Source organism: Ciconia boyciana, chromosome 6 (assembly GCF_034638445.1).
Source record: "Ciconia boyciana chromosome 6, ASM3463844v1, whole genome shotgun sequence".
NCBI lineage: Eukaryota > Metazoa > Chordata > Aves > Ciconiiformes > Ciconiidae > Ciconia > Ciconia boyciana.
Window position 1 is genome coordinate 29,158,044 of NC_132939.1, and position 18,407 is coordinate 29,176,450.

The following is an 18,407-nucleotide window of genomic DNA, read 5'->3' on the forward strand; positions in this document are numbered from 1 at the left end:
GCAACCTACAGTGTGATCTTAAGCAAACTCTTCTGTTGCCCTTTGACCGTCTTGTGTATTTACAATGTCAAATCTTCGTAACAGAGGCATAAAAATTGCCTTGCATAATGGTGTCCTATACCTGAAGGAACACTCTACAAGTTGCTATAATATTAGATAATGATAGACAAATTATAATATTAGGAGGCATAGAAAATGCAGGTTTACAGAGAGATGCCTCTAGCATCACCTGTACTTTTCCTATAATTACTAAAAGAGGAAAGAAAAAAGTTATCCTCACCTGGCTAAATGTCCCTGATTCATGAGGTTTGCCATTTCTGCTGGAGAGACATCAATAAACCGGAGGAAAGAAAAACAGCTTTCTTCATTGATGCCTATGTCACAGAAATACTGAAGTTAGGCCAACACATTTCACAGACACTCATAGCTCAAAACAATAAGTTTACTTCATCAATTCAAGATACATTCTCTGACATATGACAAATCTAGGTGAATAAATAGGAGATCCTAATTTAACCTAGATCTTCTAGAAATACTGAAAATTTAATCTGAATTGCTGTTGTCTGACTCCAAGTTCTAGTTAATTTTCCAGTCTGGCAAGAGAAGGGCATTTACCAAGAAAGACAAATATGTTCTAGGCCAGAAAACCATGCAGCCAGTCAGGACATCGATTTCGGTTACTAAGAATCAATAGGCAGCATGCACGTTTGAAAATCCAAACACGTATCTGCCAGACGGCTGACCAGAACACGCATACCTCAGGATGCCTGCTAAACATGCTCCCTCTCACCCAGCCAGTCAGTCAAATGGGTTGGAAAGAGATGTAGGAATTGGTAGGGGAATGTGAGTATGGGCATAAGGATGCAACAGATATGGTGAGGATGATGGATACACTGCAGTGAAGGGTGGGGAGCAGAAGAGATATGTTCCACTGTTAATGAAGAAAGCCTTTCAGGCCCACTCATGTGCACTCCATATCCCAAATACCATTGATATGTTTTTATTTTTTAACTTCTACACAAAAATTATATTCCCAGAATTTTTTTCTTTTTATGGTATACCAAAAAGGGTCCCCAAGAAAAAGCCTATTATGAATACCAAAACAAACAGAAACCAGAATAATCAGCAAGACATACGGAAGTTAGAGAGTTACAGACAAGTGCAGACTCCTGTAGCTGCATCTGGCTCTTCCTACTTGAAAAGGGTTTTGCATAGCCGAACAGGTCCATGCTAACAGATTTCAGCATAGTAATGCAGCCAGTATCTCTTGTTGCCTTTTTCTCCCAAAGTTTTTCCCACCCCAGCAGCTGAGCAATCTAGTTAGCTCTTTTTAGCAAAAAAAAATTAAATCATCTACAATAGTAAATTGTGTTTGTCAATATAAGCCGCTTATGTGGGTTTTTTGCTCATTGATTAGATCCTGGGTCACTTGCATCTCATCTACTTTTTACTTGACAGAGAAGCGGGCAGTTTAACATACAGTACAGAATGTACTGAAATGAATCCAAGATTTCTCTGAATTGAATCGGTGAAAAATTTACATTAAGACTAAAAAGGCAGTATTAATCCCTTGAAGCAAGTTAAAACAAGACAGGAGGAATGGAACAAGAGACTGCAGTAGGATTAAGCAGTGACTAAATAACAAGATGTCTACAGATTGTTCTTCCAGCTGCTTCCATCCTTTCCTCATTGAGCAAATGAAATATATGTACAAGTACAAATGCTAAGAGAATTCTTACAAGTTCTAATCAGATTATCTCAGAGGACTAACTGATCTGGCCTCTCAGTCCTTACCCCTGAATAAGGCATATTACAACACCACATGCAAGCATGCAGTGCAACTTGCTTCCCAGGACTGTAAACCTACCCTTCCTATGGAAGAGAGACTGCTGGATGTGATCTGGTGCAAATGGCGAAAGTAAAACCCGTAACCACCTGAAAATGGAAGCAACAAAACCAAACAAAATCACTAAGAAGGTGTTAACACATACAATGTTCAATCACACAATCAGCAGAAAATGCAGAGTAACCATTCAGTTCTTCGTTGTAAGTATTTCAGCACTCTGGATATCTGGAATTGCATGGCAGTAAGAGAAGAGCATCATCAGTCCACATGCACTACTGTTAATTTGACACTGACACACACCATTGTTCTGGAATTGCATTTCACGCTGTAGAACAGCTAGTCTCATCTTCAAATGTGGCTTTCTCATCTCTGCCCTGAGCATTTCTCATAACTGAATGCAAACAAAATTAATCAAGAATTGCCACAGTCGGCGCAAACAGCAAACTGCACTCTGGCAGCTTCTCTTCATCCAAGGTGAGCATTAAAAGCTGTCAAGGCACTAGTAGATGCTCACGATATACCATGTCACAACAGACAGATAGTGATAGCTTCCTTAGACATGAAAACTCACTGAAGGGAAAACAGTTTTGTTTTGGTTTTTTTAAGGATTCTTTTAAAGCTTAATTCTATTACACATCATCAGCAACAACTCTAAATTCCTTTTCGTGACTTTCTTATTCCATCAAAGGGATATCTGATGATCGCGATTCCACCAAGAGAGAGCATCAGATATCAGATGCTTAACAGCTGAATGAATGAAAGAAAACTAGGAATGCATTGCTTGGCCAATGTCATTTAAGTACATCAGGTAAGGGAGTTAATTAGCACTTACAACGTTAAAGTAAGTCTAAGTAATAATACTAAATATGCTAAGCTGGAGAGAAAATGGAGTAGGCTTGCCTGTCCCGTGAGTGGTTAAAGACCCTGATCTGTCCATGACGGTAGATGAACTTTGAAATCTGGTATGGCTTTAAGGAGATGTGAAATGGAGACCAAGTTTCTTGTCGCTCAAACAGCTCTGGGTGATTACACACCTATAAGAAAGAGAGCGTGTCAAACACTGGGAGGAATTAATTTAGTCCAATGCAGCACTTACATCCCAAATCAACTACGACTATTGATCACTAAAACTTTAATAGTGATTAGTATGTCACAGCTATTTTAGTATATCTACTCAAAGTTGAATATTGCATCATATCTTTTCCTATTCCCATAACAGCTATTCCTTCTTCTTCCCAAGTAAATTATTTCCTTCAATAACCAATTTGGAACCAAATCAGTTAGCAGATGCATGCACCATTTGGCTAAAGCTCTTCTACCCCAACATCATGCTACACTGCATCAGAAACGCAACTGCACTGCATGTAAACTTGCTTGCCTATGCCAGAATGTTTTTTATATGGTGTTTTCTAGAAGCCATATTTTAGTTCTGTGCTTATGAATGATTATATTTTTTTAAATTATTATTTAAAATAGCCTTACCTTCCTGAACTGCATGACTAGATTCATGAGACTACTAGTGGTGGTCTGTGCTTGCTGAGTAGTGCCCATTGAGGACTGCAGGAGGTCATCAATAGAGATTTTGTTCTTCAGAGCTTGGTATAACAGCTTCTGTCGACTTGTCTGCTGGCAGTACATAAGAATTTCAATCTGCAAAATAGCAATGAAGATTTAGCCTTTTCTATCTCTGAAATGGAGGATGACCACATCAGCAGACACAAAGCAAAGAGAAACATATCTTAAGGAAAACATAACTTTCTCAAAAAATACATATATAGGCAGTCGCATTTGTATCTATATTTCAGGATCCAACCTGGGAAGGACTTAACCGATACGTGTGTTTTGGAAGGCTTAAGTAATGATGCAGGAGACAGACCTTTAAAAGTATGTGAGTACAACTAAGTAAACAGATAGATTCTTAAGAAGCTCTGAAAACATCACATCTGCAGCTTATTAGCTTAAAATCTGACCTCAGTTCTACTATCCTACTTTTACAATGCTAGCCATTTAGAGCTGTCTTTTTAAGTGTCAGGAGCCCATGATAACAACAGGTCCATCACATAACAACAGTGTCTGTGGGAAGTTCTAGTTTTGAAATTAATAAGCACATCAGAACAAAGTAGATTTATTTTAGCCCGTGGTCCCAAAACCTGGGGACATGTTGACCACAAGATCATCCAGTACTGTTAACATCCACATGAAATTAAGAGACTAACAAGAGAGAAGAGTATGATGTTGCCACTATGCATTTCTTGCTCTTTAGGAGCAAGCAAAAAAAAATCCTAAGTCCATGCCAAATCCTTCACAAAGGCAATTGGAGATGTTTATCACCCAATCGTATCAATCTATATCAATTAGTGGTATTTCTGTCAATATCACTAATCACTAATATCTTAATCAGGCTTAAAGATTTTTTTATTTGTAACTGTTAACAAAATGTTTTCCCTAGAAGAAAAGTTTATTAATTAGGGGTTCTTCAGTTACATTCACAGCTAGTGAGATTGCTGGGACACTGTGCCAGAAACTGAAGGTCTGTGAAAGGTCTACAATCAAATTTCAGGTATGCAGATTGACAAACGAGTTTGCAAAAATCAGATTAGAGAACAGAGCTATGACAATAAATTTGAAATACTCATTTTTCTCACCTTATCTGACAGCTCATTTTCCACATCCTTCTTGATTCTTCTCAACATGAAAGGCTTCAGGATCATGTGCAAGCGGGATAGCTGATCTGAAATACAGGGAATGGGAAGAAGGAACAATTACTTCACGAAAGAAGAAAACTATATGGTGTTCTACTACCAGTTAAGTCCCTTACTGCTCAGCCATTTTCCCCCACATGAGTTCTTACAGCACAGAGTTGGTGTTTCTCTGTTGATTTTTCTTTTTTTAAATGAGTGCTGAGCTACACTGTTTAACTTATGAATCTAAAGATCTGCTTCAAAGAATGAACTTCTAAAGCATTTTATGTGTTCTATATTCCTCTGGGCTGAACAGTATGGCCTTAAATTTATCACTCACTATTAGTGAAGAAGAAAGTTTCAGATGAGACATTGCTAATTCATGAAAAGAGATCATTACAGTTTTAAGTCTTGCCTCCCAAAATTATAGCATCACAAAAACAGGGCATACTGCACTGACAGACAACTGCAGTCTTTACGATAACCTATAAAAACAAAGTTCTGAGTATTTGAGAGCTCTTAAAGCCTTCACTTTTGTGACAAGTTCCAACTGTGCTGTGCTCTACTCCAATTACAAATCAGCTATTTTACCTAGCTAGACTTTTTTTACATAATTATCCCCCAAAATTTACTGTGAAGATTTTTTTTTTTAAAAAGAATTTTTATGCTTTTCTTCTGGAGCTTGAAAGGTGTTTAGTGCTTTGCGTTGTAATTTTTATGTCTAGAGCTTGTAATACACTCAGGAGATCTCCAAGATTATGTGCTCTATAGAAACTTATAAATATTTAAAATATTTGTTCTCCTGTGTTTGGGAAGGAGGAGGGCTGGAGACAAGTAGCAAACCAATGTTTTCACTACATGTTTTTCTATTCACTACACATGCTACATTACAGTCAGAAACACAAACTTTGACATAAACTATGGACAACAATCCATAACATTCCAATCCCATTATGCACCCTCTGCTTTAGATGACATTTCTCATACAAAAAATGAGAGACAGAGTTTATCCATTAGTAGTTGGAAAAGGCAACAGATTTTTAGTACAAAAACTACTGCAGTTACACACTGCACTCACTCTCATCAATGGCAGATTTGTTCTCTGCATGGCTCTCTATATCCTTAGAAAACCACTCATTGAACTCTTCATGGGAATCAAACAGTGTTGGCATGATAAAATGCAGCAGGGCCCACAGCTAAAAGGAGAGGAGAAAACAGTAGATCAGCAAAAGTCACCCTACTGTGGACAAGGTAACTGGGGATCCCAAACCCTTGCAGCTCTTTATGAGTAAAATCACTTTACCAGATCATGAGACACGGCAAAATTAAACAAAAACCCAGCCACATCCCCTTCCCCCCACCCCCCACCAAATGTCAGATATATCCACTTAACAAAACACCATTAGAATGCAGTGAGAAACACAGCATAATGATTTCAGCCAACAGAAGGAAAAGCCACAAGAATTAGTTTTAATGATGTAATCTAGGTATTGCTAACCATCAGGTATCTTCAGTTTTATTTTTATTTGAATGCGTGGCACATTTCCAAATTTTCCCCTCCCAGAGCTGATTCCGTGTTTGTTTGCCAGTGGTTTACTACAAGCATGATGCCACAACCACACAAATACAACAGGTTTCTCAACTGTTCACATATATTTAGTATATATTCTTGTTATAAAGAAAAGTCCACTCTTATGAGCTCCTGAATACCTCAGCCATCGTGTTCTGGATCGGGGTCCCAGTCAACAACAATCTATTTCGACACTGGAACTGTAGTAGGATCTTCCAACGAACACTGATGAATAAAATTAAGAAAAATAATTAAACCTGTTTTTTGTAGAAGGATATGAAACATAAGGTGTTTTAAGACCAACTGCTTCCAGTGACCTTCCCAAATTATTTTTGGAGGTCACTGGGTAAAACTGTCACTGCTACTCCCCAGTCTTTCGAAAGACAATTACAGGAAGAAGTAGCCTTTTACAAATTACAAAGAAACGTGCATAATTTATTTTATTTTTCTAAGTATCTTTTTACTCATTTTAATACAAATGCTTGGATACTAGTAAAATCTCACCATCAGAATAATTAACTTCCCAAAAGAAACAGTTATTATGAATCAGAATGTCATGTATTTTTCAGACTTTACAACACTAAGTGTATGGGCCACTGTGGCAGGAGTGCTGAGCTATACATTACAATACTCTTAGAGGGGCAGTTCCCAAAGAATGCTGAAGAGAGACTTCGGTCAGAATGAGTCTGCATCTAAAGCAGTCTTCAACTTACTCTGTACAGTGGCAACTTGGGCAAAGGTTATGGGAAAGCAATTATAGATGTAGAGACGGACAAATCTATTACTTGAAAACAACCAGAAAACTTTCTGGCACAAAGTCTTATAACAAAGATTGTGCTTTACTGCAGCCAACAGTATTCACAGGGTTCTGACCTTCATTTGTGTCTGGAAGTGCCACTGAAGAAGGAATGAAAATAATGCATTTAATGGAGCCAATATAAGCAATACACACTAAAGACTACAGACTGTTCACTAGGCAGAATTCTGTGAGTAGTCAGGAAAGAAGCTGAACAGCATTTCACACTGTTCTGTTTAACTGTCCTGTACTCCAAGTTTCTACTCCACAATTACTTTTTAATTACATTTTACATATTTGGAGAAGGAAAATCTAATGCAAAAAACTAGTGGATCAATCCAGCATCACAGTTATACAGATACTTAACTAGGTTAGACACTTAAAAGGTCTTATGTGTGTCAATTTTAACTTCTATCAATTTGTGTAATCTTGATGTTTTCTCGATACTCCTTCAAGAGGCTGATAGAGAGGGAAGATTTTGTTTCCAGTTAATGTATTACCTGGAGCTACTCTTGAGTGCTTGTGCTTCATCCAGCACCATATATTGCCACTTCACTCGCTGGAAATACTTCACATCCTGTACTACTAGCTGATAACTGGTAATCACCACGTGGAAAGGAGCATCCTGAGTATACAATGTCTTCTATAACCACAAAATAAGAAACAAATGTCCATATAATGTAAATACATTGTGAAGAGTTCACTTGTGTATACTGTAATTTCAGACTTCTGTTTCATAATCTTTTCTCATTATTACTGCATTTTTCCCCAGCTGACTTTTTAAATTAATTACGGCACGGTTATTCAACTGGTGGATCTGGACTTCAGCCTGTTAGCCCCTGAACAATTTCAGATGCTTCTTAATGTACCAGACAAGACCCAGGCACTGAACCCTACAAAACGCTGTTGTTAAATCAGGAACAATCTGACACGCCTGCAGGGATGCTAGACTTGGGCATCCTGAGTTAGGTTACTCAAATAGAATAAACAGTCCTTGACACTGAAACTTCCTGCTTTATTTACAGAGCTCTAGTTTCTTCAACCAAACTGCCCTGAATTGCCCTGTACTGTATTGCTCTCCAGCACAAGAGAAGCCTTCTACCTTATTATCTTAATGAAAATGCTACTATATGAATGAAGAAACAGAACTCTATATTTACACATCATTTAGCTTGGTGGGGTATAGCAACAGTTTCTGGTTTACTCTTCACAAATAACAAAAATGGTTGAAGCATATGGACATGTCAGTATTACCTGACTCCAGAACTTCCTGATCACCTTTCTATCATGGGGATTTCCCCAATAAGGTAGCACCTGGAACAGTACAAAAGGAGAAAGACATTATTTTCAAATAAAGATATACCTGCTCTAGAATTTTATACTGTGTATTCTACAAAATGAGAAAGACAGACCTCTTTCTCCAAAACAACGAAAAGGGAAATTATCTTTCTTAGCACGGAGAAAAATCAGAAAGCACTTAAAAATACTTAGAAACATAGCATTCCAGGCAAAGGTATCAGGCAACTTATGCCTAGCACAAAGACTAGATCAAGCTATGGTGAGAATCTCAAAACGCCCAGTGGCATGTTATGCCTTGTAGTCAGGTTTTTCTAAAAATAAAAAATGATACTTTGCTTATGGCAGAAAGAGGGCTGCCCTCAACTACAGTTAACCCTACAGGACTAGTGGCTCATTCTCCTCTTAAACATTCCTGGTTGTCCCGTTGGTTTTATAATTCAGAACTGTCCCCAAAAATCGGAGATAAAGTTAAAACATCTGGCTTGGACATATTTAATATAAGAATTTTAAACAGTAAGCACTACTGCCAGAGAAATCTCTTAATCCATTTATAGCTCAGCATTTCATGGGTCCTATTACTCAGAACAGATCTTTGCAGTGCACTGAACCCAGAATTACTTGTTAATAATATTGTACTGCCATCTTCTGTCTGATGAAAGGACTACATTCAACTAAGACAAAGTGAGGAATGCTGGTTTCTGAGGTTGCGAAAGGTCTTAAACATCTCCATCCTTCAACTCACAAGCTCCAAATTTCAAAGTGGCTTTAGCTGAATATTCTTCCAACTGTTCTGAAATAAGGATGCTAATAAAAAAAAGCATCAGACTAACTAAAAAAGTGATTTGCCTTTTAGTTTACATATTCTGCCATCGACCTGAAGAAATTAATTCACTGATTTACTACAAGCATAATTGACTACACACTTCTGTATGATTAGAAGCAGGAACAAAACTGGTTGAAAAAGATTGATCAAAGTTGTAAACATGTAACAATAGTAAGTTTAGAAAACTTATTTTTAAAAATATTCTGTTCCATGGATGAGGTAAACATTATTATGCAATAAACCCAAAGAACAGCTATATAATGACAGAAACATAATTTTTTTTAAATCGAAAAAGGGAAAATTATCTTTTCACAAGCATCCTGACTGCATTTTTGAAATGTTTTCTGTATTTCATTCACGAGAAGGAGAAAGCATAAACAGTTGCTCATCTATTCTATACAATGAACTGATTAAAGGAAATGAGAGAGTAAGTAGGTAGAATGGCCAACTGCTCTAATGTTTTCTACTCCAGGGGTTTTTAATCAGGGCCCCTATTGTTATGGGCTATGCAAATACATAAATGGATTATTTTTAGGTTTTTTTTTTTTTAAAGTAACTCCTTTTACAAAAAGGAGGGTTTTTTAATCCTAAATTTTAAATCCTAATGTAAGCATTTCTATTTCTTCATCAGTTTCTTTGAAGTCTCAGTAATCCCAATTTATAAGCCACTCGAATCATCCAGTATTGAACTATGTTCTAGCACAACTTCTCCTCATATAGATACCTCAAACTATACACCACCATAACCAACGTACGGTCTCATCAGGGATCTGCAGAGGAAGCTATTTGGCAAAATGCAAGTCCTTTAATACTGCCCTACCCCAGATCAAGAAATCAAATATTGCTTATAGTAATACTTCCAAGTCTTTTCCTCCACCTTATTAAGTAGCCAAGAGATTCAAACAATTAGCCTGGATGTTACTGGTATACTGGTTACTTATAACTAGGTGTCTTTTACTGCTCTTACAAGTTCTCTGCAAAAAAGAAAATCAGATGTTTTTAAAAAACTGAGCAAGATCTCTTCATATCAAAGGTTACTACGTTAACAACTCAAATATTGAAAATATAATCTATTCTTCTTTGCAGATGTAACTGCAAGCTTCTGACACCATTGTCTATCTTTAATTCTAAAATTTCAGCACTGTTTCAGCAGTACACGTTCTTTTGAAATCTTCCTTTGCAACACCCCAGTGTTTCCCACTGGGGAATAAGTAAGCAGCTGTTTTTCAGTAACTGATCGTTCCTTGCTTTCTGTGTTACTATGTTTTCACATTCACAATATACCTGAAGAACTCCATTTATTTTCTTCTGATCTTTTTGTTCTTACCTATTTGTGCCTCACTTCTCCCCTTTTTCTTGGTCACTGGTTGTATATCTATGGTTCTTCTATTTTTCTGTAATAACAACTGCATTCTCTAATCTGTTTAGAGTTCAGTTTTCTTCACATACAATCTTTACCTTACCCAAATTGATATGAATGACTGAAAACACTGCTCTAATCCTAAAGACAGTACATAAGACTGAAATATTATTCTTGTATCTGCTGCCAGGCCCACACATTAGAACTGAACATCCACTCCCTGCCCCACTTCAATTCCTCACTGAGAAGATGTCTTCAAACTGTTGCAAAAGAAAAATCATATTATTCAAGTAAGAACATTTTTAAACACTAGATAATTGAATGCTCCAGGAAAAACAGGATGACAGAAAAAATTAGCAGAATCAAGCCCATTACAGAGTTTCAAATTCCAATGTAATTAGGCATCCAGATGTGGCAAAGAACTCAGAAGAAAACAGTTTGCTTTTGAGAAAACAGAAATAACTTTCTTGCACATGCTTATTACCTTAAACTTAGGTACAAATCTGGCAAACTCCTGGTGCCAGTTGTTAAGAGTAGAGGCAGGTGAAATTATTAAAAAAGGTCCCCAGATGTTCTCTCTCTGGAATATACACATTAAAAAAAAAGACACCCAGAAATTAATTGGGGGGAAGGGACACAGAGACAGTTTGATACAGCTTTACAACTACTAAATGCCAGTGTCCACGTAAAAGAGGGAACTGTATGCAACATAACAAAACTTCCTCCCAGCACAGCAGGGTGATACAGAATCAAATAGAACAGATCTAATGTTTAACTAAGACTTATTTCGTAACAGCAAACCAGAACAACCACCACTGTTTCAATGTGGCTCGCTCCTTTGTTTCTGAAAGTTGCCACCTTCCCATTACTAACAGCCCCTGTCATTTTGGGGAGGAAAAGAACTTCCGGTGGCACTGGCAAGCTTTGCTCCATCACATCATGTTAGAATGCCTCTGGTGAATAACAAAGTCGGGCCATTAGTGTATTGGCAGTTACAAGCTGGCCTGCGGAAGGGAGAGCCAGAGAAAGTAAAAGCCCTGTGTAGGCTTCCAAAAATCTCAAGTTGCAGTGCAACAGGGAGACAAGCCTATCTGTTACCCCTTCCATGCAGATGAGCTCAAGAGCCTTTGGCTCTGCACACTCTTCCACTATTGTGGCTGATAGTGCCAGTGAACTGGTATCAAAAGGAACATAAACAAATGCACGTAATTGTCATTTGGTCACTACTGAAGCTAGTTCTGCTCTCAGTATCACTTGGTTGATATCTCCTATTTAAGGCAAGCGACTGGATGCCAATCAAGACTTTTTTTTTTTTTAAATAAAGATATCTATTTCTGCATAAAGAAGTAAGCTCCTGTTGCTTTTTCTGTTTTGTTTGTCTGCCCTGGCACAGAAGAATAACTATGCTTCCTGAAAAAAGAAACACAAATATGGAAACGCTGACTGCCATGAAGCTCAGAATTCGGGCTTCATTTCTACAAATCTCTCTGATTTGTAAAAGTCAGTGAATCATGAATTCTATAACTTGTTCTCTTATCAGGCTTTCACATTAAGTGCAAGTGAAAAGATATTACTCTGTGAATAAATGAAAATTCCATTTTTATTTATATATATACTTACATACACATACACACACACATAGGTATCTACATACACACATAGGTATCTACACACACACCCCCTTTCAAAGGCGTAGCTTTAAAACAAAGGGAAATACCATAGCTAAAATGCCTTTTAAGACATTTAAGGTTTACAATCTAGAATTCACTTCAAACATGTGAAAAGTATGCATATTCTATCAAGCATACTGACCAGGAATAAGCTATAATCCACCTACCTCAGCCAGGTGTGCAAGGAGAGCAATACTTTGTACTGTTTTACCCAGACCCATTTCATCTGCCAGGATTCCATTGATGCCCTGCAAAAGATCCATAAATGAACACCTTTCACCTTACCGCTTTTTAATCCACACAGGACTAGCAGAACAGTTGCCACTGAATTTAGGGGGAGCAGCCCCACTGTAACAACTCTGAAACACCTTATTGCCTCTTACATGTTCTACTAAGAGATAATTTATCTCAACTGTACTTTCATTCATTTCTCAGGTTGATTTTTTTCCTCAGCCTGTCTGCACTTTGCAATTGCACTGCCAGCTGGGTACACACACAAGGACAAGGCTGCCTGCAGTTTACCAGCTGACCAAAGCTTGAAACAGTATGCAGCTCCGAGCAGCAGAAGTTTCCTCAGTGTATAATCTAAGTGATAAACAGTTGTATAAACATCCACATAAAGAATCTTGAACTTAATGCCCCATTCAAAGTTATTTCCTAAATAATCAAGAATACTGATAGGTGGCTTACATAATATTTTCCTTTCTTCTAAACAAATTACAGATTTAGTATACGTGGTCTATTTTTAAAACCATTAAATTTTTTTGACCAAATTTACTCTAATGACTTAAATAATCCTAGAAGTTTTAAAAATTTGCAAGATGTACTAAGATACCTGCTCATATAGGTTGGCCAGCCAATTCATGCCTTTCAGTTGGTAACCTTTCAGTTTTCCATTGAAAATAGTAGGCTGTGGAATATCTTCTCCTGCCCGGATAGATGGGTTTGCTAAACTGTAGCTCTCTCCAAAGCCAGTACCAGACTTGTTAGCAGCCCGTAAAGCAGCTGCCCGACTCTCCTTTGCATCTTCATCAAATGATCTGGTCTAAACAGGAAGAGGGAAGTATGCATAAGATGATGAACATATTAGTTTATCAAGAAACTGTGTAGTAAAAGGCTTTACACTTCACATTAAGACATAGGATGTCTGCCAGAAACTAAAAGAAAACAAGGCTGTTCCTATAGCCCAAATCTTTATATCATGTTTTTCTACCTGTTTAGCACAGAAAGTGGCAATGGAATTAAATTAAAATCTGTCACTCAGGATTAAACAAACCTACTTGACTTGACTACTATAAAAGATCCTGGTTCTGTGGCCTTTACCAATTACTCTGCTTTCTCTTCTACTTCATGGATCCAAAAAATACATACCCGGGCCTGATGAATCTGGTAAGCATCCTCAGCATTCTTCAGAGCTTGAGCCTTGTAATAGTTACTATCTGAAAACAACATCTCCATGTTAGAGCTCTGCAGCAGTAACCACCCAAATTAACACACAGGTAAATGCCAGTAATTATAGCAGTGCTTCTTACATAGAGAGATTTTGTGCTTGAAATAGTAAGTTTGCAGGATAACATGAAGAGTACAGTAAATTTCAAAAGAATGCACAGGAAGGGTTGTAGGCAAATCGCTTACCATAATCTTCTTGAGTGATGTTGACCACTACTCCTCCGCCAATATCAATCTGCCTTTGGGTAGAGCTGTCTTCCAGTTTGCGCAGGATTTCCTCCTGTATTCCATCATGTCCAATATCTCGTTTACGACTCATAAAATGGGCATATAATTCAGTTTGTGTGATCAGGAAGTTAAGTTTTCGCTGCTGCCTCTTAGCCTAAGAGAAGAGCATTTACAAAAAACAGACGAAGGGGAAAAAAAAAAAACAGGACAAAGGTTTAATGTTTAAAATAGAATTAAAGAAAAAAATTTAATCTAATAATATAACTAATCTATCTTGATTATATTATGCACATCACTGTGATATCAAAATGCTAGAATACTAGTTACACATAAGAACACTGACCACCACCATAAACACCTGTATTAAAATATAAAATTGTTGTAAATGGAAAGTTCATTTAAATTCAATAATCATGGCAAAGACCACCATCATCTAATAAAAGAAAGTTTAAAAGTTTTGTTTATACTGAAAAATTAAAAGATTGACAAAAATAAAACAGGATTTTAGCGGACTACAGTAAAAGAACTGAACAGTTAAAAAAACCTCTTCATGACAACCTAACTCCAACATTCTGTTATTTACTAGTAAAGAGAATTATGGTAGGATACATGAAATGCATGACTAGGTAATACAGTTGAGATATTATCATGGTTTGGGGTTCAGCAAGACATTGTAAAAACTCTGTTCATTCTTAGGTTCTGGTTAAAAAATGCTATAGTTAGAAGTTGTCTATTAATCTAAGTCAGCTGAAACCTTCACAAAATGCTTATGAACTTGCAAGAATGAGAGGAACGCAATAAATTAAAGTGTAATTTGAGCATATAACTAAACATAAGGTATTCTAAAGATTCAACCTGAGCTCATCACCACACATGTAAGGTAACAACCATAAATCCACTAGGGAGCTTTGGCAAGAAAGCTTTTTCTTAAATTCAACCCCTATTACTCTGTAAGGGAATCCACGAAGTTGTCACTTGGCCAACAAAAAAGCAATCACAGACGATTCTGTGCCCCATATACAAATTGTGTTATCAGTTTACAGCGGGGGGGGGAAAAAGAGAGAGAAAAAAAAAAATAAATGTGAATGAAAAGGTGGCTTGTCTTCTGGACCCAAAATAATGTGCAAATGATCACAAAAGCATGGCCCTTACTAACACTGAGTTATGTATGCCTGTGAGACACGCTGCTCGTCTAATCCCTTCCTCCATTTCATTCACTTGCAAAGAATTTACGCAGTTTGAAGGCTTTTTTTAACCAGCTCTAGCTAACATTAGAAGAATTATGTAAAGAATTTTAAGATAGCAGTAGAAATAAGTGATATACCACTGAAACAGAACAAATAACCGAGTTTCATGGCCTGGATTTAAAAACTCAAATTATCCAGTCACTTCTGTGTCTCCTCGACAGATTAATTATCAGCAATCTGTGTTTTTGCTGTACCTCTCTCATCTCCTCATCCAGCTTGCGTTGCTCCAGAGCCTCTTTCTCAGCTCGTTTGCGATGTTCTTTTTCCACCTTTTCATACTTTTTCCAATAGAGAAGCATCTCCTTGGTAAGACGACGCGCTCGTGGTAGAGTTTCCTTACAGTTTTTCTGGGCCTGGATAGCAGCTCGACGTACCTCCCTCATGCACTGATGGGCAAGCTAGAGCGAAATAACATTTTGGAAACAGTAGTAAAATGGGCATATTTTAAAGAAAGCCAGCAATAAGCAACATCAAAGTTAATTACAACCAAGTCTGATCCTTCAGAAGAGAAAAACCATGATACTTTACTCAGCAGTAACGTTTTTGAAATGGCATGAGAGAACATGAACTTCCAAAAACCTCCTGAGATGGTGGAGAAGACAAAACCTGAAGACAGTTTCAGTGTGGCATGGTACTTAAAGGATTGATCTGGTGGGTAGGTCCTTGAAAGGGACTCAGGAGACCAGAGTTCAAGGCCTGCCTGCAACTCTGACTCATCTATTCTAGACACTTTTCTGTGGTACCCACGCTTCCTCACAGTTTTAATAAGGCTGCTACAATAGCAGCATTGGTGGAATACAATCCCATTCACATGTTAATACACTGAAAAGTGGGGGAGTATCCTACAATTTTCCTACCGCCTCATAAAGAAGCATAATACAATGTAATTTTTCGTTCTAGTATAAATACATTAACGCCATTGTCATAACGGTCAAAATTGCTGGGTCTGATGTTTGTGACAGGTTTTTTTTCCTCCACTAAAATTTGCACATCAACAATTCTAACACACAGATTTCAAATGATCAAACAAAATGAAAACAAAGAAAAAGAAGTGGAATTTCAAAACCTCTAAGTCTGCTGCATAACTCACTTGCTAAAACACAGTTTGTAATACCTACAAATACAATAATTGCAGGCTCTTTGCCCAGACATCACAAAGAAATACACTCTCTGCTAGCTAAGGAGGACCACAGGAGAGAACCTACCGACAGCAAAGTTTCTTAAATATATACCTGCAGGTCCTGTTTTCTGCATCCCTTACACAGAAAACGCTCCCTTTCTTGATAACATATATACAGAATGGAAAATTTCCTACACCATCTTGCCTCTGATGATTCTCAGCCATATACTTGATTACCTTTTCATTAGCCATATAAATGAATCAGACACTTGAGCATTATCACTTGAAAAATGCTCAGAAAGCCATTACCAAGTGTTCCTGAAGTAAAGCCTTCTAGGTAGAAACAATGACACTGCTCAGAGAAGACTCTGATGAGGAGATAAATTCCTTTTGCATCCACTTAAGCAGAAAATTGTTCTATTTTTAATCTCAGCTCCTATATATATTTATGTAAATTAACACATTTAATATTCCAAGAGCCCCTTTGATTTAAATAAGAATGCTTAAACCAGCAAATTCTAGCTAGTGGATAGATGGGCAGTTCAGAAGCCAACAAAGTGTACCAAAGTCATTAATTTATTGTATCAAAGACGAGTAAACTAAAAATGTACAAACTAAACCTTATGAAAGCCAAAATATCTCATGAAAGAAATTCATGTTGCTTGTTGCATCTGTTGCTTATGAAACACACCAAAATGACACATATAAAAATTGCAAAGCCTTGCACTAAATGACAAATTACTTGTATATAGTGCTTTCTCCTATACTGCCCTGCTAGTACAGTCAGTATTATAAGAAACAGAAGAAACATAAAGAAGTTACAGTTTGCTTATTACATCCAGTACAAGTAACCGTATAAAGCTAAACAACACTTACCTTTTTGCTGTTGGTTAGGAAAAGGTTGCGGGCTGAGGCTTTTTGTTTGTATGCCTGTAAAAGAATACCATCTTAAAATTAGTTAAAGGGTAATGGCTTCACAGTGTTTTAAAATATCACTATCCAGTCTTCAGCAGACATATGTGCCAACCTCAGCCATGCACACTATTGTATAAGTGGGTACAGGTACCATAAGTATTTTTTACTTTGACTGAAACAGCTTTTCATCCTTAATTATCGAAGGCATACATAAACGTGTTCCAACTCCTGAAGGAAGCATGTAAAACACCTCCTTTTCCAGGATCATTTCTTTAATTACTACTATTGCAAAGCAGAGTTCCCCTATTCCACTGTTATCACTGAAGTAAACAACAAAAATTTCCACTGTTTCACAAAGATGTTAAGAATTAATGTATAACCTATGTTCTTCACATGATCAAAATCAGTCTTTTGAAAAAATAAGGTCTATGACACTGCACATATCCTTTGCCTGGCTTATAAGTTCATTAAGGATGTTAAAGCCGTCACTCATATTCAACTTCGTAGAATTCAAGTCTGTTAACTGTGAACTCCAAAAAGCAGGTTGTAAGGTCCACTCTGATCACGTCTCAGAAAACTAGTGACAGTGAACCCAGCTTTCTATTTCAAATGTGCCTGAAGCTTGTCCTGTAAATAATACAAACACTTTTCCCTAGACTGTTTCTGAAATAAGTTTCAAAAAACACACATGCTACAATGATTGAAACACTCCTTTCCTGAACTTTATGTAAAACCTACATATTGGTTTGCTCTACATTGCTATCCTGTAGATTAGTAGGAGTACCTGCTAGAGTTTACTGTACTATTCATAGAAAAGGGTTGGATAGCCAAATGAAAGCAGTGGCAAAGCACTGCATGATCCACTTAGATATCATCGGTGATAAGAAATTCGAACTACACTTTGCTTACAGATTACAGAATATCAGTTTGGTCATTAACGATCACCAGAAAAACTAGATCTTACTTCACTCTGGTTTTCCAATTGTCACCTCCCCACTAAGTTAATTTTCTATTTCACTTTCTTGCCATCATCATTGACCTAGTGCCACTAGCCAAGCTCACCTTTGGCAACTCCTTTTTAACAATGCTAAGCCACACTTTGCGCCGACGTGCATTAAGTTGCTCAATAGTCAAATGCTTTTTCTTGGACCCAGGTGGTGGTGTATCATGAGAGAACTTGGCAAAAACTTTGGTCTGGTGATGGTGGCGTCGTGGTGACTCCTCTGAAGAGAGTTCTTCATCCCGTCTCCTCTTTTTCTTTACTTTCTTCAACTTGCCTGCATGGCAACAATGATCATAAAAATTAATTTCTTTTTCTATTTTTGGGACACATTTAGTCAGGCATCTTTCCTGAGTAAGCTGTCCTAGTCAATTTATGTGTGGAACCAACAAAAAAGCCAAAC

The 18,407-nt window shown here is 37.3% G+C and overlaps 1 protein-coding gene across 2 annotated transcripts in view; it reads right to left on the minus strand.

Moving 5' to 3' along the window:
• INO80 (INO80 complex ATPase subunit) overlaps window positions 1-18,407 on the minus strand; it is a 68,550-nt gene that overhangs the window by 35,691 nt on the left and 14,452 nt on the right. For both annotated transcript variants that reach the window (XM_072864140.1, XM_072864141.1), the window contains exons 7-23: window positions 18,067-18,281; window positions 16,966-17,019; window positions 15,164-15,367; window positions 13,681-13,876; window positions 13,417-13,484; window positions 12,881-13,090; window positions 12,213-12,293; window positions 10,860-10,955; window positions 8,148-8,207; window positions 7,394-7,536; window positions 6,238-6,322; window positions 5,606-5,723; window positions 4,492-4,577; window positions 3,329-3,496; window positions 2,747-2,880; window positions 1,868-1,935; window positions 281-374 (exon numbers count right to left, since the gene is read on the minus strand). In XM_072864140.1, the coding sequence (XP_072720241.1) occupies window positions 281-374; window positions 1,868-1,935; window positions 2,747-2,880; window positions 3,329-3,496; window positions 4,492-4,577; window positions 5,606-5,723; window positions 6,238-6,322; window positions 7,394-7,536; window positions 8,148-8,207; window positions 10,860-10,955; window positions 12,213-12,293; window positions 12,881-13,090; window positions 13,417-13,484; window positions 13,681-13,876; window positions 15,164-15,367; window positions 16,966-17,019; window positions 18,067-18,281 (2,080 nt within the window). The remainder of the gene's footprint in view (window positions 1-280; window positions 375-1,867; window positions 1,936-2,746; window positions 2,881-3,328; window positions 3,497-4,491; window positions 4,578-5,605; window positions 5,724-6,237; window positions 6,323-7,393; window positions 7,537-8,147; window positions 8,208-10,859; window positions 10,956-12,212; window positions 12,294-12,880; window positions 13,091-13,416; window positions 13,485-13,680; window positions 13,877-15,163; window positions 15,368-16,965; window positions 17,020-18,066; window positions 18,282-18,407) is intronic.